Source organism: Chelonoidis abingdonii, chromosome 3 (genome assembly GCF_003597395.2).
Source record: "Chelonoidis abingdonii isolate Lonesome George chromosome 3, CheloAbing_2.0, whole genome shotgun sequence".
Taxonomy (NCBI): Eukaryota; Metazoa; Chordata; order Testudines; family Testudinidae; genus Chelonoidis; species Chelonoidis abingdonii.
The window spans coordinates 144,700,112-144,720,746 of NC_133771.1; the positions used below are offsets into that span (position 1 = coordinate 144,700,112).

Here is a 20,635-nt window from a genome sequence, read left to right on the forward strand (position 1 = left end):
TGCTGGGACCCCAGACCGGCAGTAGGCTGAGTGGCTCAGCGCACTGCTGCTCAGGGGTTCCACCCGCCGGCTGCTGCCAGCCGGGATCCTGACTGCCAGATCCACTCAGCTGGCTGCCAGTCTGGGGTCCCAGTCCTGCCCACATACAGTGGGTACCTACTTTCTCCCTGGTTCTGGCCCATTCTCTTCCTCTCTCTGCACTGAGCTGAGGGTGGGAGTGCACTGAGCACATGGCTGGGGGTGAAGGGTCTGTCCAGGAGCTAGAATGAGGGAGAGAGCTCAGAGTTGGGGCAGGAGGTTTGGGTGTGGGACACTTATCGTGGGCAGCTCCCATATGATGCAAGGGGTGCAGGTGGGAATGTGGGGGTGGGTGCAGGAGTTCCTGTTTGGTGCTCGGGGTGAGGGTGGGGCTGTGGGGGGTGCATGGGGTGTGAGGGAGCTGGGGATGTGCGGGGTGCAAGAGTCAGGGCAAAGGGCTGAGGGCATGTGAGGGGGGTGCAGATATCAGGGCAGAGGAGGGGCTGGGTATGTATGGGGGGTGCCAGAGTCAGGGCTGGGGTCGTGAAGAAGTCAAACAGAGGTCTGGGTGTGTATGAAGGAGATACAGGGGCCTGGGGTGTGTGGGGGAGTGCGGAGCTCAGGGCAGAGGGCTGTGTGTGTGTGGGGGGGTCAGGGCTCAGGGCAGAGGGCTGGGTGACTGCCCCCCTCAGAACCCCCCATCCCCTCGCTCCTTGTCCCCTGACTACTCCCTCCTGCGACCCTTGCCCCTAACCACCCCCCTGGACCCCATCCCCTATCTAAGCCTCCCTGTTCCTTGTCCCCTGACTGCCCCCCAGGACCCTACCCCCTACCTGTCCCCTGGCTACCCCAACCCTTATCCACACCCCCACCCCCAGACAGACTCTCAGGACTCCCATGCCGCATCCAACCGCTCTCCACCCCCTGACAGGACCCCCAAACTCCCTCTGCTCCCTGCCTGCCACAACCTCTCTTCACACCCCTACCTACTGATAGCCCCCCCCCGAACTTCCGACTCATCCAACCCCCGCAGGTCCTTGCCCCCTGATCACCCACTCCAGGGACCCCCCCACCCTAACTGCCCCCCCAGGACCCTCCTTGTTCCCTGTCCCCTGACTGCCCTGCCCCCTAACAGACCCCAGAACTACCATGCCTCATCCACCCCCCCGCTCCCTGACTTCCCCCCTCCAGAGAACCCCTGCCCCTAGCCACCCCCTATCCAACCCACCCTGCTGCTTGTCCCCTGACTGCCCCCACCCCTTATCCACCAGCCTCCCAGCCCCAGACCCGTTACCTTGAGGCTCCAAGCAGAGCCAGATACACTACCCCACACAGCCCCGCCCCTCAGAGCGCTGCGTATTCCGCAGCAGGGCTCCAGGGGAGGGAAGAAGATGGAGGAGGGACCGGTGGCTTGGTGCACTTGGCCCGGTGCTCCAGCCCGGGACCGTGGTGCCCATGGCTTGCCATGCCAGGCAGGATTTTTAATGGCACACGGAGTCCCAGCAGACAACCGCGTGCCATTAAAAATTGGCTCGCGTGCTGTATTTGGCACAGCCATAGATTGCCACCCCTGCTTTAAAGTGTGGCTCTGGGTCATTTAGCATGCAAGCTGCTTAACCCTTTCTGGCCATGTGTCATACTTTGTATAAGATCCGTTGCAATTTTACAATAGTAGTAGCAACAATGGTTTGCATGGTCATATTTTAATCAGATAACGTCACATCTATTTTTGTCTTTTGTTTAAATGGATCATTTTACTAGAGCAATGAAGGAGAAGCTCATCTGACTGTTACATGGGAGCTCCCTGAGACTGTGTCACTTATTCTGCAAGAGAATCCAGTCATGTCTCTATGGCTGAAACCCAATGCCAGGAAAACAAATGGATTTTTTCCAGATGCTCAGCTGTTGTCTGACACAGGTCCTAAGAGAAATGATGAAACTCAAGTGAGAACACTTCTTAAATTTCTGCATTGTTTACCTAAGATCAGTTAGTGAGTAAGAGATTTAGATGTAGTATAAGAGGCAAAATGATCCAAACTTTTCACTACATTGAAATCCAGAAATATTTTATTTCAGGGGGTAATTATTTCTATGAGATTCAGTTGCATGACACCCATTGATATTAATCATTATTGTGATTAAATATATAAGCATTGCTATGACAATAGGCCCCTGGTTATTATTGTACATGTTGAAAATAGTAAGATTTTTGGATGGACAGCTCTGTAGCAATGAAAAGGACTTCATAAATCTTAATGAATTAATCCTCTCAACAACAAAGAAAGGAAGACTTTAATGTATTTTGGCTATCTTAGATGTGGAGAACCTGAGACTCATCCAAGATCAAACAGCAAGTCTGTGACAGACCTAGGGCTAGAAACCAGATCTCTTGCTTGCCAGCCCTGTGATCTAGCCACCAGACACTGCCTCCCATTCTAAATGACATGCCCATGGTGACATGAGTTACCTGTATACTTCTCATGAAATGAGGCACATTTAACACAGGCTTGCCAAATCCCTCTCGCTAGGGCAAATAGTTTCCCAGGTGATTGTGACCCATGTTACTGACCTCTGCAGGATCAGCTTTCATTATTTTTTTAAAGTATGTTTCTAGCCCTGATGGCTATGAAGAAAAATGTAACAAGTCACCTGTAGCTACTGCTACTGGGTAGTGAGAACAACTGCTTCTCAGATGCGTTCAGGCCTGACTCTCTGTGAGCTCTACTCATTCTACCTCAGTTCAGAGTGTGGAGGAGCCGCTGCAGTGGGATCAACTGAATACTTTAGGTACTGCTCTTCCTTGCCATGGGCCAAAGGGGAAAAGGGTGAAGATCACCAGTTCCCACTCCTCCTTGCTGCCAGTCACCTGAGGCCAGTTCCAGAGGAGTCCTGCTGTGCCCTTCGCAATGTCCTTATGTGTCTGCATTCCTCCTCATTTTATTTTGTTTTGTCTCCTGCCTCCCATCAGGCTTGGTGGAACAGAAGATATCCCTCTCCATCTTAGAGAGGCCATGCATGCCAGCAGCTCTAGGGCTCCATCCCCTGAGCAAATGGCTGAATATCTGTCAGAATGGTGCTTTAACTACTGTATATTCCATTCTAATTTCACAAGAACAAGGGGATGCTCAGTGAAACAGAAAGGCGGCAAGTTGAAGACTGAAAAAAGGAAATACTCTTTCAAACAATGCGTGGCTAGACTTTGGAATTTATTGTCACAGAAAGTTGTTGAGGCCAAGAATTTAGCAAGATTCTAAGAGGGATTGGATGTCTCTATGAATAACAAGAATCCTCTGAGTTAAAATAGTTGATGCCAACAGAAAAGATCACAGAAAGAAATATAAAACTTCCTGCTTCAGGGGTTAAACCAATCTCAAAATATATGGGGTTAGGATGAGATTTTTTTTGTGAGAGTAGATTATGCCACAGCTGCCAAGTTTGATTTTTCACCTTCCTCTGAATCATTTGGTGCTGGCCAGTGTTGGACACAGGATTGTGGACTGTGTGGACTGTGGATCCAGTAGCTCAATTCCTGCAATGAAATGCGCTGTGCGGTTGCTCTTGCTGTTAATTTCATTTGGATGTTTGTGATGTGTTAATGTACTAAGCATTATTAACAATTTACACCAAACCATTAACACAGCATAATGCTTACTAGATACAGAGTGTCTCAGTTCAAGTATGTTTGTGCTGGTATTAATGTATGGTGCAAACTGTGCAATACAAAGGGGAAGAAGAATGATCCTGTGTGTAAAGCATAGAGTTGAGAGCCTGGCTGTTCTTCCAGGTCTTCCCAAGGACTTCCTATGTGATGTTGAACAAATATCGCCCTCCATAAAATGGGCATAAGGATACTTAGAGTGGTTGTCACCTAAAAAGTCAGCATTCGCCAGGATTTATCACGAGTGTTCCCTTCCACTTCATCCTCGGTCCCTAAAACAGGAAACTACTCTGGGGTCTCAGGTACCCTTGTATAGTTAATGCAGACTTTAATAGTGACTAAAGGTCTTACCTCAGAGGGATGCTGAGGTCTTTAGATTGAAGGCACCATAAGAATGGAAAATGTTATATTGTATAAATTCAATGAAATGTATTGAGTTTACAGCGATGGACAATGTCATTTTCTGTACATAACACATCTGTTAAAAACATTTCACTATCAAATGTCATGTCTTTCTTAGGCCTGGTCTACACTAGGCGGGCGGTGTCGATGTAAGATACACAACTTCAGCTACAGGAATATCGTAGCTGAAGTTGAAGTATCTTATTCCAACTTACCTCCCGTCCTCACGGCACGGGATCGACGTCCGCGGCTCCTCAGTCAACTCCGATACCACCGCTCACTCTGGTGGAGTTCTGGATTCGACGGGGAGCGTGTTCGGGGATCAATATATCGCATCTAGATGAGACGCAATATATCGATCCCCAATAAATCAATTGCTACCCACCGATACGGCGGGTAGTCTGGACGTACCCTTAGTAAAAATCTTCTTTATGCTTCCTTTAGAATTTACCACTGGGTGAAGAAATGAAGTGCTTTGATGTGTTAAAAGTAGAAGGATACAGCTTGATAGCTACTGGAAATGCACATGGTGCAATAATCTTGTGGGATTTTGAATCTGCCACTGTCAGATACTTGTAAGTAATACTTTGGTAACATATGGCAATATCATGGACAATTCCTATCGAATTAAGTTAAACCTTATTGAATTAAGTTTAAGTGTTTTGGGGGTACATTGTATTGAAAATGCAAATGTTAATATGCTATTGTATTGTATGGAACTTCTTTAGAGGAAGAACAAGATTAATGCAATCTCTGGAAGATATTAGGACTTCAAAGGACTTCTGTGGATAATGCATTTGAAATTGGGGTGAGGGAAATGCAAATATAAAACCTGGAATCCATCCTTTTGAAGCTGCACTTTGAGCAGAGACCTATTGGCTAGCTGATTTATCTATTCACGGCAGGAGCCATGGAAGCACCGTAAAAGTGTGGAGGGGGGCAGAGGTGCCCTAACCATGGCCCTGCTCCTGCACTGTCTCCCCCCACTGAGATCCTGCCCCCCATTTGATCCTTTCCTCCTCCTCTCCCTCCCTGTTGCTCGCCCATACAGGCTGGCCAGTAAAAAGTGAGAGGGCCATGGTTCCCTGCCCCCCCACACATTCCAGTGCCTCAATTCACTGTCTCCTCAAAGAACCAAACTGGATATGTGAGTGACTCACAAAGTCATGGGTTGTTCTCATTCTGAACAGAGTGTGGTGAATTTGAAACCACAGTGAAATCCCTGGTTGGGTTTTGAAGGACTACTTCTGCCAGAGCCCACGTTGGAGGAAGTGATCTCTGTAAGGAGGCGAGACAATGATTAAGTGAATTTACCTACTGTAAAATGGCAAGGGCATAAGTATATTTAATCATGTATTTAATGGCTCATATCATACATATAATTGCATATTAGCTAGCAATATATATAAGCAAGTGCATAGTGAATATAAATGTAGGGTTAGTTTTGTCCAGAACTTTGAATAATCTTTTTTGACGAAAGACTGCCCAACCATGTTCTTGGCTTATAAGTGTCCTGTTATTTCACTTCTTGGGATATCCCTGATATGGATGTGAGGTGCCAAGGATGACTTGACAGTGAGAGGTTACGATGACCCAGCCAAATATAATCAGGGTAAACAAAGTCCCAAAAATCCCTATCAAATATTAAGATTGACAGTTTTGTTGTTTCAAATAAGTAAATAAACAAGTTATTTAATTTAGGCTTGTCATGGTATAATTCCCCACCCTGAACCTTAGCGTCCAAGAGATGGGGTGCCAGCATGAATTCCTCTAAGCTCAATTACCAGCTTAGTACTTGTAGCGCTGCCACCAACCAGGAATTCCAGTGCCTGGTACACTCTGGTCCCCCCAAAACCTTGCCCGGGGAACCCCAAGACCCAGATCCTCTGGATCTTAACACAAGGAAAGTAAACCCTTTCCCCCACCGTGGCCTCTCCCAGGCTTCCCCTCCCTGGGTTACCCTGGAAGATTACTGTGATTCAAACTCCTTGAATCTAAAAACAGAGAGGAAAATTCACCTTCCTCCCTCCTTCTCTTCCCCCTGCCCCAAGACTCTCCCTGAGAGAAAAAGTAATCCTAACACAGAGAGAAATTTACCTTCCTCTCCCCCTCCTTTCTCCCCACCAAGTCCCTGGTGAATCCAGACCCAGTTCTCTAGGATCTCACCAGAATAAAAAAAACAATCAGTTCTTAAACAAGAAAAACTTTTAATTAAAGAAGGAAAAACAGTAAAAATTATTTTTGTAAATTTAAGATGGATTAGGTACAGGGTCTTTCAGCTATAGACACTGGGAATACCCTCCCACTCTAAGTATACAAGTACAAATTAAATTCCTTTCAGCAAAATACAAATTTGAACTCCTTCCAGCCAACTACACATTTGAAAATAAAGAAAACAAACATAAGCCTAACTCGCCTTATCTACCTAGTACTTACTATTTTGAACTTATAAGAGCCTGTATTGAAGAGATTGGAGAGAAACCTGGTTGCACATCTGGTCACTCTCAGAACCCAGAGAGAACAACCACCAAATTCTAACAGCACACACAGAAACTTCCCTCCCTCAAGATTTGAAAGTATCCTGTCCCCTGATTGGTCCTCTGGTCAGGTGACAGCCAGGCTTACTGAACTTGTTAACCCTTTACAGTCAAAAGAGATATAAAGTACTTCTGTTCTAGTAACTTCTACTATCTGTTTATGACAAGGCTATAAATGTGGAATCTTATATTTGGTCATAAATCTTTATTCATTATTATGTAATGAATCAGAGGAGAGGGATGTGGATAAAAGTATGGTAGCATCTTGGGTATAAAAGAGTGCATGGAGACTAAGTCTTTGCCTTGTTTATGTACACATTGTCTGTACATGCAGCCAAATAATTGGCCTGACGCACCTCAACTGATCACTGGGTTGTGGCACTTTGTACCTGTGCTGAAATAAACCTGTTCCTTGCATCTGAACTCTGGAGTTAGTAGTGGTTTTGTCTGCTACATAGTTAATCTGGTACAGTTGTCTGCTTTGTTAGGTTTGTAAGGTAATCTGTGTGTCTGGTTGGTGGTCCTGAAAATATCCTTACAATCTCTGGAAGCTTATTAGTATGTGTGTAGATTCTTTTATTGTTTTTCATATATTTTGTCTGTCATTCTTTTATCTGAATAAAATGTGCTTGCTTAGAACAAATGGGTAGCAATTACGTTGTGTACCATCTCTGAGGAGAGAAGTGAAACAAGTCTGCTTAGGCAGACTTTTTTTTTGCTGGAATAACATAGTGAAGGCATTGAATTGGTCAGCCTGGAAATACACAGTCAGGTCAGAGAGAGATGCGGGTCCCCATGCAAGAAAGGCAACAGCAAGGGACCTACAAGTCTGACAAGTGAACCACTGCTGAAGCACTAAGGGGGAAATACAGGTGAGGCTGCCCTGAACTGTGACACTGTTCATGGAGATATTTTGATTTACAGTGCACCCACACAGCCCTAACAAGAAGTGACATTTTTGATGAACACTGTCTTTTATCCTACTATCAGAGGACTGATTGAGAAGGATTTAAAGTAGCAACATATTTAGCAACACAAATACTTAGCATTTCCTCCAGTCCACTCCAAAATAATCTGGTCAGGTAATCCTACCACAGCAGGGGGGATTAATTGACTAGATTATTTAGGAATGGACTGGAGGAGGTATTTCTAAGCAAGTGATGTAATCAGAAATTAGCATTAACATCACTGAGCAATGGTGGTAAGGGAAATTCTGCCACTGTAAATTATTCAGTTCTTTACCATTAGCCTTTGGCATTGTAACTAGCCTGTTTAAAATGGTGAGAGTTAAAGAGCTATCCCAATTTTGGAAGTGTTCAGCACTGTGTAGGCATCTGGAAGGAGCTGACACTACTGCTGCCATTGGGAGATCCTATTACTGCTCTTTTATTGTACATTTTCTAGGGCTGTTGTAGTAGAGATTCTGCCCCTTGCTTTGTCTTCTGTAGGATGGATGGGGGGATTTAGAGTTTGTTTGGTTCAGATAAGCGTCCAAAATTATTCAGGTCATCCAAACTTTGGGACACTGCCCCCACAACCATATGAAATGGTCTAACAACATCAAGCGAGAAATGGGCAAGCACAGGCTCTTAGATGATGCTTCCAACAGGCCTGAGCACCTCTCTCTCAGCTTGTGTTATCTTTGCCACAATCTCTCTTCCATCCTCCAAAAAAATCAAGCTGAGGTAGCATCTTTTGTGGGTGGAGAGGCAAACTGCCCATCCATTTTTCAGTAGTGGGACCCTAAGTATTCATGAGACCATGCTGGGGTTGCTGCTCCTGGCCCAAGGATGGGGATTTCCATAAAATATGGTGTACTCTGCTACATCCTTGCCACTGGACACCTTACAGGGTTAAAGGTCCAGGGAGCAGTGGCTATGGCATGATTTGTTGGGTCATTTCCTTACCCTGTTGAAGAAGGGTGGAGCGGCTGGCTGTCCATCCCCCAGAAGATCCCTTAGTCCTGAATTTTGGAGAGATAGTGGTATTGATAACTGCTGTGTGAGGGAGTTCACTCATCATTGGTGCCCCTTATGGCTGGACATGGGCGTAGAGTCTCCTCTTTTCCTGGTATATCCTGCCAGCTGCTGCTCTAACCCAGTGATAACCTGGGCTACATAAAAAGTCTGGCAATAGAGAGCCCTATAGTCAGGCGAGGGGTTCCAAGCCCCCTCTGCATCAAGGTCTAGTAATCTTGAGCCTTCTGGCTTCCGGGCTTCTCTCATCTAGAGTCCCCATATGAGGGGTAAGCTTTCTGCCTCCTGCCCTGCCTAGGAGTTGTTAGGGAAACCTGGGCCCACCCTCTTCACCAGTTCCCAATGCAGAGCCCAGCAAGCTGATAGCTAAGTTCTGCACCGAGAAGTGCAATGCTTCTGTTTCTCTGGGTCATTCCTACCAGTCCCCTCTTCCACAGCACATACAAACAAGGCATTAAACAACTGAAGTCAAAGGTAAAACCTCAGACTTGAGTGCCATGAGCCCCTTCTCTGTGGGTTTGGTGAAGCCACCAGAGGCCTCAGGTGATAGGACATCCTGTAGGGCTGCTTCCCAGGACCTGAGAATGTACATCAATTCACTTCCACTGTTTACCCTCCTACTGACCTGGTCTGTTCTCCTTTTGAGCTCCTCCTCCAAGCCATCCATGCTTTGCACCTTCTCAACCCCTTCCTTACTGGTGTGGTGTTTGTATATGACATCACACCATGCAAAGAAGTAAAGAGATAGCAGGCCAGCCTCTCATGAGCTGGGACTAGGACAAAGCCAGCTGGTTGCCCTTTGAAGATGACAGAAGTGGAGCAGTAGAAAGCCCCCTCATCTCCAGATGACATGGTAAAGGAAGACCACACCTTTTTGTATGAAGGTGCCAAGTGAGGATGGATGTGAGTGGGCAGATGGTGGGAATGGTTGGAACTCCCTCCATTTCTTCTGGAGGAGAATCCTTTACTGAATTCCTCCAGACAGCAATGGTTTGGCTTTGAAAAAAGAGGAGGTTTGGAGAGGTTTGCTACAGTATTGATGATCGCTACTTTGCCAATATCTAACTGTATTAGGAAAGCTCTTCTCCCTTTCATGGGAGTGGCTGCTGGTCTGCTCTCTGACCTTCCTGCTGGTTCCCAGAGCTACGAATATGGTGCTTGTTTTAGATTCCGTATTTGTTTTCCCTTCACCTGTCTTTTGGTGGTGCTTCTCTCCGGAAGGCTTGTATCTTGCTACAAGTATCAGAGGGGTAGCCGTGTTAGTCTGGATCGGTAAAAGCATTAAAGAATCCTGTGGCACCTTATAGACTAACAGACGTTTTGGAGCATGAGCTTTCATGGGTGAATACCCACTTCGTCAGATGCATGTAGTGGAAATTTCCAGGGGCAGGTATATATATGCAAGCAAGCTAGAGATAATGAGGTTAGTTCAATCAGTTTTTGGCAAAACTACACAACAGTTTTTCTTCTCCCATGGTTTTCACACCTCAACTGCTAGAACAGGGCCTCATCCTCCCTGATTGAACTAACCTCGTTATCTCTAGCTTGCTTGCATATATATACCTGCCCCTGGAAATTTCCACTACATGCATCTGACGAAGTGGGTATTCACCCACAAAAGCTCATGCTCCAAAACGTCTGTTAGTCTATAAGGTGCCACAGGATTCTTTGCTGCTTGTCTTGCTACAGTGGCAGACGACAGACTCCTGAGAATCTGGGATTTGGAGCTAAGAACTCCAGTGGCATTTGCACCTATGACCAATGGCCTCTGCTGTGCCTACTTCCCACACGGCGGGTTTATTGCCACAGGGACGAGAGATGGCCACATCCAGTTCTGGAGTGCCCCCAAGGTCCTCTCGTCACTTAAGCACTTGTGCCATAAAGCTCTCCGCACCTTCCTAGCAACGTACTGGGTCCTAGAACCACCCATTCCCTACAGGACCCTTTTAAACCCTGTGTAGTACCTGGGGTCCAAAGAAACCTGGAGCTGCCTGGCTTCCTTCCTTCCTTCCTTCTGAACTTTGTTCTGGAACGGAGGAGCAGCTGGGGTTATAAAATGGTCACGAAGATCCATTACGGTCTATGGTTCTAGTACAGGAAGAATTTTGTTCCTCTGTTTGGGCTGTATCTTTGACCATGTAGGTTATTCTAAGACCATTTTATAACCCCAGCTGTATTTTGGTGGTGCTCCTCTTGATCCTCACAGTTTGTCTTTTAAATATTTCTCATTTTTTGTGCCCAAATTTGACAAAGAAATCCCTTCAAAACATCTTGTTCCCTAATTAACTGCTCCAAAAAGTTGTCATTAAAAATACCACTATCACCACCCCTAAAGCCTCCAGAAGCTCTGAAGTGATCGGGGTGGGGGAAACACAAAGACCTTGAGAGTTCCCTCAATCAATGTTATTCTACACCTTCCCATATCTTGCCCATCAGAGATTGGTAGGATGGTCTAGTGATCTCTGTATGGTCCCAACTTTCTAGCAGCACAAATCTGATCTCTCCCTAAGAATTGCCACATCCCACTAAACAGTTTTGTCTACCTCTAGTAAACTCATTTAATAAACTTGTAAGTAATTACCTTGAAAACTGCACCCTGGCTTAGAAGAAGCTATTAGAACTGGGCACATTTATTAATGTGAAAAACATTCTAAATAAAAAATGAGATTTTGGTGATATTTTTAATCTCCATCAGTTTCTCTTTTGGACAAAATATCAACACTGAAACTTCAACAAAATTTTATATTAAAAAAAAAAAAAAGGTTTTGAAATTGTGGGTCAAATTTCACTTTTTCCTCCCTTCACTTTTTCCCCAAATAGGGGTGAGGGAGAAATGAAAGAGGAATAAACAATTTAACTACAACTCTGCTTCTCCCTCCTCTTGCAGGGGGAGAGCTGTTAGTATACCCACATGGAAGAGAGAGGAAAGGGAAATGTTGGAAGAAAATAGGGCATTGTACCCATGATTCACATGACTGGACTGAATGCCAAGTGGCAATGATGGCAATTTTCTGGTTAAGTTAACATATTTTTCTTCTTTGTCTTAAATGCTGAGTCTTGGGGTACTGAAAGATTATTTTTTCCCCCACTGCGCCATTCCATCAGCTTCCAGACTCTTAGTTCAGTTCCTGGTGGGGATGCTTACAATGGCACAGCATATGCTAATCCTGCTCTGTGGGTTTAAAAAAAAAAGGGCAGATTTTTCTAAAGATGTCAAGCCAGAACAATTCATGAACAATAAACTGACTTTGCAAAATTATATGTGGCTACTTACATGTAACATAAGCCCCAGGAAACAAAAATTGTTTAATTCTTAAGAGTTTATGTATTTGTCTATAACTTTACCTAACAATCACTGTAATAAACATAAAAAGTTTTGAACTGTGTGACAAATCCTGTACAAACCTCTTTATTTCCAGGGATAAAACTTATCAGGCTGGTCAAAATGCTATCGCTCAAGTATCTGGAGTCAATGCTGTGCTATTCCTTTTCCGGAGTGCTTTCTCTTCCAGGTAACTGAATTGCATGCACTGCATTATGAATTTTGCTCTGTTAAATTGGCATAATTTTCCCACCACTATTTTACCCCAGGATAACCTAGAGTTGAATTGAGCTGGATTAATTGGATTTGATTAATTTAAAAATTGCTTCCTCTTCTGATTCCCTCCCGACTCCCTCCCAGTATCTCTTCCCTTCTTTTAAGCTGTCTTGTAGACTGCAAGCTCTTTGGAGCAGAGACTGTTTTTTATTGTTGTGATTTGTACAAACCTCAAGTCTTAGTCAGGTTTTAACAAACAATAGTATTGGCAGGCCAGTATTCCTCAAAAGTTAACTTAATTAATTAATGTATGCAGGACAGATGCTCAGTCACAAAGCCCATTTGTCTAGAGCAGAGGGCTGAGCATGTGTGCGTTTCACAAGTGCGCATTTTCCAATGTACATTCATAGACACCTGGCAGCCTTAAGGACTTAATTTGGATTAAATACTTATGCAGTATTAAGGATTTAAGCAATTAAGCAGCTTTATGCCCCCTTGAATCTGTAGAATGATTTGTGGTCTTGTGTCATTTTAAATCCTTAAAGCATCTTGCACACTTACTACACCTAAATGTGCCATAACCATTTAATAAATGTTAATCAGACTTTCAGTCTTAAACAATAACATTTGGCCCTTTATTTTCAAAGAGACCCAGGTAAATTAAATTAAATGCAGTGATTAGATTTCACAGTTTGGATTTTTTTTATGTCCGGAAGTATTCTGACTATTTGAAAGGTGAGGCTCTTGCAATGACATTGAATCATACATGTTTTGCATAGGTTGTATTTTCTATTATTGTTTCTGATTAAATGGAAGCTGCTTATTATTACACACACACACACACACACACACACAATACATTAAAATAACATTTGCTAAGCTTGCAAAGTGAAGCACTCAAAGGCTAGGAAATGCCAGAATTAAGGAGGCACCTTTGTGCATATTATGATCGTCTTTAATTACATGATCACATACCACTTGTTCCTCGGGATCCCTGCCTCATTCAATGCACAGGATGGATGGAAGGATTCACTATTTTGTTGTATCCCCATTGTTCAAAGTGTGGCCCGAGGCCTTATTTATTGCACACTATCAAACCCTGCTCTGAAGACAAGAATATTCATTTCCTCATGGATTTTTCTGTACTGAATTATTTTCATAACATCCTTGTGAAATGACAGGGTTTTATTATTCCTATTTTCTGGATGATAATTGATATACAGAAATATTGAGGTCAAAAGTATCCACTAATTTTGGGTGTTCAATCTGAGACAACTAGCATCTGATTTTTCAGAGTCCTTAGCATTGTTATGTGTTCAAAGGACAGCTCCCATATTAATTTCGATTGCAACTGAGAGTGCTCAGCACTTCTGCAAATGAGACCGAACAGCCTCAAATTGGGCATTCAGAAAATTAGGAACGCACAATTAGTGACTACCTGTGAAATGTTCAGTTCAAGTGACTTGCCCAGCATTATACAGGAACTCTATGGCACAGGCAGGGATAGAATCCAATTCTCTGGGGCAGCATTTAACTGCCTTAACTGTAAGACCCTCCTTTCTCTTTCTTGCAGTTCCCTGCTCACATACTTAGATTACCTTCTAAAATTTTTTCAAAACTTAATCTACTTAGTGGAGATACTGCTTCCCCAGTCTCTTTCCCGCCCCCCCAATAGCACTGACTAATATTAACTATAGATCTCTAACATAATCTCTGAGAATGTCAGTAGTCACCCATATTTCATTATGTGCCATCAGCCATATCTCCGGATTTTTTCCCTTAGTCTCTCCTCCTCCACCACTTCATCCTTTGTAAGTGATATGACGGCCACACAGGGTGTAGAAGGCAGCCATTTGAGTCTAAACAAGGTATGTTGGCTGCTTTGGTTTCCACTTGATCCAAGCTAAATTTCTAGTTAGCAGCTAAAAACAACCAGAGAATCCAGTGGTTTGACAAGCTTAATGTTCTGCCATGCAGAGGCCCCATGCTCCACAGATGTCTGATTCATTTTGCTTCCCAGACTAGAAGGCAAGCACAGCACAAAGATGGAAATGAAGATGGGATTTGGGAGTGTGCGCCATTCAGCAGCTTGCTGCTGGTACATGGAGTAACTGATATCAAAGGTTTTGTAGGATGCATATCACCAGCATTTCCTGCTTTGATGGGGAACGGTACAAGGCACAAAATGGGAACATTGAGATTCTCTAGAATGAAATGTGAACATTGAAGCCACATCTGTATGGTAGGAAAACTAACAAGGATGCCGTGAATAACTCTGGGATATTTAAAGTACTTCCTTGTAAGGGCTGAAGCAATATTTTTGAAATCTACCAGGTAGATTTCAATATACAGATAAGAGTATTTTCATTAGAGCTAACTTGGTGATTTTGTGGTACTTTTGTCCTGCCTTTTCCTGCCAGAGGAATAGTGTCAGAGCTGCAGAGCCTGGAAGGAAGAGGTGCAATGTGGAAAAAAGTGCGGAGAAATTCTCAGATCAGGACTCAGAAGTTTTAAAAAAATTGCTACAGTCTTATAATTTTTCTCAGGCTCTGTTTTTCTCAACACTGTATATACATTTTTAAATTCCCAAATTGGCATATGCATAATTTTGATCCGCACACTTGAGTGAAGCCATTGAGATACTAAAAATATAGAAATGACAACAGGTTGTCAAATGTGTCCCAGGGAGCTAGCATGTGAAGATAAACAGGCCAGTACATATTTACTAGACTGAGGAGGCTTGTCCTCTTCATCTATAACCTCTGAAGCACCCTGTGGTTCTTAGTCTCCCTCCTGACTTATTGAAATCTTCCACTCCCTCTTACAGATCCTGCCTAACAACTAGGCCTACCCCACCATAGCCCTTGGAGACCCTTCAGTGAGTCCACATCTCTGTATAGTAGAACCTCAGAATTACAAACACTTTGGAAATGGTGGTGGTTCGTAACTCTGAAATGTTCATAACTGAACAAAATGTTATGCTTGATCTTTCAAAAATTTACAACTGAACATTGACTTGATACAGCTTTGAAACTTTACTATGAAGAAGAAAAATGTTGCTTTCCCTTTATTTTATTTTTTTAGTAGTTTACGTTTAACACAGTACTGTACTGTATTTACTTTTTTTGTCTCCACTGCTGTGTAATTGTGCACTTCCAGTTCCAAATGAGGTGTGGTGTTGCCTGTCAGTTTGTAACTCTGGTGTTCATAACTCTGAGGTTCTACTGTAGTTGACAGAGTGACCCATATAGATGGACACGGAATGAAGATTGGAGGCAACCAACTTGTCCAACACCTCCAACCATGTGTGTTGAGGCCATGTGAAAGTACTGATTTTAGAGTGAAAAGCCACACACATAATTCAAACAGGACTTTGTGTTAGGAGTGAGGTTAAGATACAGTTGAAAGCAGTGCTTGAGAGAAGTAGCAGACAGAATTTGGCTGAAGTCTTCAAAAAGAGGCGTTTGTTTGCTGAAATGGGGCTACATGTGGGTAAGCTTTGCAACTTTGCTATTTTACCCATTTTTGCTCAAGGCAATGACAAGAGCTAGTGAGTAGATCTGCAAAGGCCCCTAACTCCCATTCGTCTGTGCTTTTGGAAAATCTCCCCCATGGATTTATATTCTGTGTGTTTGTCCATTCATTATCCGGGAAAGAAATTAACTTAGTGTAGACCCTTCTTGGAAGCTGGGACAATATAAGTGAGAAGTTCCACATCAGCCTCTGAGGGAATTAGTTCATTCCTTAAATAACGACAGTCTAGACAACAGTTTCTCTGGGCATGTCAAGGTCTACTATGTATATGCTCTTCTGCTTTCAATCTTCTGGCTCAATTTCTGTTTTATAAATCTTGATTTTTTAGGAAGACGTAAACAATGGAGAGTCTTCAGCAACAGTAGGTATGGAATGTGTTGCTCTTTATACTAGAAGATTTCTTGGGTGGTTGGGGAGGATAGGGTATTTAAACCTGGAGAAAGAAAAGTCCATTTTTCAAACTGTCTGCCTGTTGTCAGAGAGGCTTTAAAGAGATGTTTCAAGGTATCAGCTAAAGCATATAAAAATCCCAGCTGCTCATCCACTTGGAAGGCAGCTGGGGCAGATAATGAGAGACTGAGGGACAGAAATATCATCAGCATGCAGATGACACAGCTAGGAGTCTTCTTGAATCTGAACAGCAAATTGTGATCCCTAGTGGCAGGCCATGCGTGGGATTGCAGCAGCATCCAAATAGAATGGAATTGATGCTGAAACCGGAATTTGACTACAATCACTACTGATGGTCTTGCTAGGCAGGTGTCCCTGTCAACAGAGCAGACACTGAGTTATTTCACATAGACCACTGGTGACACTCAGTACTCACATGCGTCAGGTTTGAGCTAGTGACCTAGAGGTAAAAGCAAATGGACCCTTAAAATAAAGCTTTGGTTCATGCACATATCTTCAGAAATAGAGAACAAAGGGGGAAATATAGAGGGCCAAAATGTTAAATGCTTAGGAGACAGATGGGCTTTGCATAGGGATTGTTGGTAGTTTTGAGAAGGATGGAATTCTCTCCCTGAGTCTGCAGAATATCAGCAGCACCACTCCCTGGGCTACATCTGCAGCCTCAGGGCTGAGCTATGGCCACTGCCACAACCCTGCACTTCTACTCTCTGGAAGACTGATTAGTGAATCTGCACTTTTGCAGGTCCCCTGGTCATATCCCTTCCCTGCCCTGCCCCCACAGTTAGAGATGCAGCAGAGCACTGCTGTAAGGCACACAAGGGGCACACAGGTCCTCTATGCAGCCTCTCTGAAATCTGCCCCCCATGCTGTGAAAAGGGCTCTTCGCACCTGTGCAGGAATGGTGCAGTTTGGCGCAGGAAGTGTCACGAGAACACTTCCTAAGCAATATGTCTCCAAGTTCTCCCAATGGCTCCTTGCTTAGTATTTATGAAATATTTTCGAAGGGGCCTTGAAGTTTTCTTTTGGCAAAGTTAATGATTTTCTTAGCATTGTGCCATTGCTTTGTGTTCAAAGAAAGAACTGTAAGAACTATGGCAAGAAGATAATGGGGTCAATTATGTTCCAGAAAGGGAAGAGACAACCAACGAGAAGGATGTGCAATCCTCTGACACCAAAAAATCAGCCTCTGGCTTCTCCAGAAACATAGCTGGACATATATGCTCACCAATACTAGCATCTGCTCATGAAAATGGCTGTGTCTATCTATGGACTATTGAGGTAATGTATTTGATTGTATTTTTGGAGGGAGTGGAGCTGAAAAAAGAAAATGCTCCACATCTTCAGCATTCTGCTCTTACCTAACATATGAAGTTATAGGAGTTTTTTTTTTCACTGATCATTATTTCTATGAACACAGTTTAGTGCTGCTTTAACAGCTGTAGCAAAGGGAAAGGGGAAGGGGAACAGGAGGAAAATCATGGCTTAGAATAATTGTAGTGACAACTGTCTAAAAAGGTATGTAACTCCCTTGGGTCCATCCTTTACTCACCTCCTCTGTCTTTTGAGACAGTGTGATGGGCAAGGCAAAGTCTGCGGCTCCAATTACAAGAGGAAATCTGCCCTGTCAACTGACTCTTTCTTTGAAAAATAATGTAGCAATAATGGGGGGTGCACCTGTATAAATGATAGAGGGTCAGGTATGACTTGCATGTTGTGCAATCCGGTTGACATCAATATGAGTTACAAGACCGGGAAGAGTTTGCTTCTAGGTGGTTAAATTAAGACACATTATTAAAAGGTTTTAGGGACTTCAGTGGTTTTAATTAACTGTGATACTGAACCCTCCAGGTATAACAAAGCAGCTCAATGTATGTTATTGGTATAAAATCTGACTAATATGGTTTGCTATTTACTTAATGCATGAAAAATCAAAGCAACAGAAAACATTGCATCATGTTAACATGATAAAATTTCTGTTGCTTTTATTTTTGTGTGGATAAAGTGTAGAGGAAAGCAGACTTTATTTGTTTTAGGGAGATTTACTGAGAGAAGTTTTGCCCTTCACAAAGCATCCTGCAATTCCTCTGACTGCTCTGTGCACTGATATCTCTGCTAAAATGCTTTCAGCAGCCACCAAGGGTAAGTGACCACTTCTCAATCACAGTTCTCCTGACTCTTCGTAGCGGTTGAAAAAGATTATCGTGAAAATATGCTGGGAATGTGGCAATGAAAGGCCAAAACAAAACTGCATTAAAAATCAAGGAAAGGGGAGTCTACAGGAGTAAGGAATGCAGGTTAAAGCCAGAAGCTAGCAACACTACCAGTACGGAGGCTACTTTCAAGAATCGTGTGTCATATTTTCTTTACACAAAGAACTCCCATATACTTACCATCTAAATTCCCTCATTTTAAACTAAGGGCAAAGATTAACAATAAAAATAAGCAAAAGTCCCACATTCTCCATAACCAGCGGTGGCTCCAGGCACCAGCACTCAAAGCACGTGCTTGAGGAGGTAAGACGCAGAGGGTGCCCTGCCGGTCCCTGCGAGGGCGGCAGGCAGGCAGCCTTCGGCGGCTTGCCTGTGGGAGGTCCACCGGTCCCATGGATTCAGCAGCAATTTGGCGATGGGTACGCCGAATCCGCGGGACCGGGGACCTCCCGCCGGCAAGCTGCCGAATCCACAGGACTGGGGACCTCTCGCAGGCAAGCCACCGGCAGCCTGCCTTGCATGCTTGGGGCGGCAAAAAAGTTAGAACTGCCCCTGTCCATAACCGGCTGCCGCAACTAAAAGCAAATTGGCTGCTGTTGTTGCACACAGACTGAGGTAGTTCATGGACAATGAAAAGTTCAGAATACAACAATGACGTCTCTTTCATAAATACATAGCAATGTGAGGGAAAAAGCATTACTGATGCCTCTGCCAGCAGCCCTTTCTCTGATCGTTAATTTAATGTTTAGGGAACCTCAAAAGGTTGAAGGTGGCTTTCATTTGGCAAAAGATGCAAAAGTGCGGTTGCTTATTTGAAGCTTATCTAAACCGCTTCAAACTTTGTGACTTTGTGTCTTCAAACTTGGCCTGAAAATCTTCGTTGTCTCCATCTTCCTCATGAGACATCAGGTACTTACATTTCTGTTTCTGCTGGAAATCCCATGAGAACAGAGTTTCTCACAGTAATTCCACACCTCCTATCTGCTGCTGGGCAGAAGTGAGATGGAAAAAGCTTTTCCAGGCCTTTCAGAACGTAACAATGGTTTGAGGTTGACACCAAGGGTGCATTGCATTGGATTGCAACAGGGTTATGGATGGAGTAGCTTGTGTGGACATGGCCACCCTAGTTGTACTCTAGCTAGCTTGCTAAAAATAGATATGAAGACTCTATTGTGTAGATTTCAGCACTAGCCATGCAAACAAATGTGCACCCAGGGAGGTCAGGTGGGTTTGTGCAACTCATGCTGAAGTCCACACCTGTGGCATCCTCACTTCTATTTTTGCTGAGCCAGCTAGAGTACAGCTGGCATGGGTATGTCTACATGAGCTTCAAATCATACCCCTGGTTGCAATGTAGACATACCCTAAAAATGGACAGAGGTTCAAGGGAAAGCTTTCTCTCTAATCAACTGTCCCATATTGCACAGGACAGCAAGGAGTTTTTTGACTATTCATGGAGTATTCCATGCTACTGTCATACCACCTTTCTCCTGCATTTGATGCTTTCCCCTTTTGGCCACCTGCTTGCATATTACTGGCTGCGGATTCTAAGTGACTGCATGAGGTTTTCCTAATGGTTCTGCTCAGTGTGAGTCCTGCACTCCCCTCCCCTCTCCCCACTGCTGACACCCATTGCTATATTGCCTGGATAGATTCTGTTAGCCCACCTCCTGCTATCTCCTCCTCCTCCCCTCTCATCCTCCCCCACTAGGGCTGCCCACATTTCTCTCTGCCCAAGTGTACAGTTCTAGAGACTAGGTCTGCCAAGAGTGGCTGTTGTGACTACCCAGAAGCCTCCTAGTGGGAGAGCAACAGAGGGGAGTTTTCAATGGTGATGGAGGAACTGGAACATGGGAGGAAAACTGGAACAAGAAGCAGTGGAGGGACACTATATCATGGTAAATGTTCCCATTTCAGTGGTCAGTCTCCCCCATCTTGGACTGTGTATCTCACATGAGCACACTAGAAAGGCATGAGTTATTTTCTTTTTCATTATGCATCTGATTAATCAAACTCTGCCCAGTTTGTCATTTTAAAATAAAAAATGTCACCCCTATGAAACTCCCTCATGTTTGTTGTAATTATTTAAAATTCTTAGATGCTTTTAACGAACAATTACATCTATGCTGTTAATGTGACATTCTTCATAAATAGGCTGGAGATCAGTATTCCATTGTAACATATGGACTAACATTTTCTCCTTTGTTTGCTAATGAAATAGTTAAGTGACATTTATGTTATCCTAAAAACTAACTTTCAATGCCCAGACCCTTGGCTTCCTTCTACCTTGTCCTTACCCAGGACACTTGGTAGCATATCTAGCAACAGAGGGCACTTATAAAGAGGTTTGA

General features: G+C 43.9%; 1 protein-coding gene across 1 annotated transcript in view; it reads left to right on the forward strand.

Moving 5' to 3' along the window:
• WDR64 (WD repeat domain 64) overlaps positions 1-20,635 on the forward strand; it is a 137,467-nt gene that overhangs the window by 100,019 nt on the left and 16,813 nt on the right. Inside the window, exons 15-21 of the mRNA XM_032771094.1 lie at positions 1,780-1,962; positions 4,523-4,653; positions 12,011-12,104; positions 13,905-13,997; positions 15,992-16,028; positions 17,201-17,352; positions 18,108-18,213. Of these exons, the coding sequence (XP_032626985.1) occupies positions 1,780-1,962; positions 4,523-4,653; positions 12,011-12,104; positions 13,905-13,997; positions 15,992-16,028; positions 17,201-17,352; positions 18,108-18,213 (796 nt within the window). The remainder of the gene's footprint in view (positions 1-1,779; positions 1,963-4,522; positions 4,654-12,010; positions 12,105-13,904; positions 13,998-15,991; positions 16,029-17,200; positions 17,353-18,107; positions 18,214-20,635) is intronic.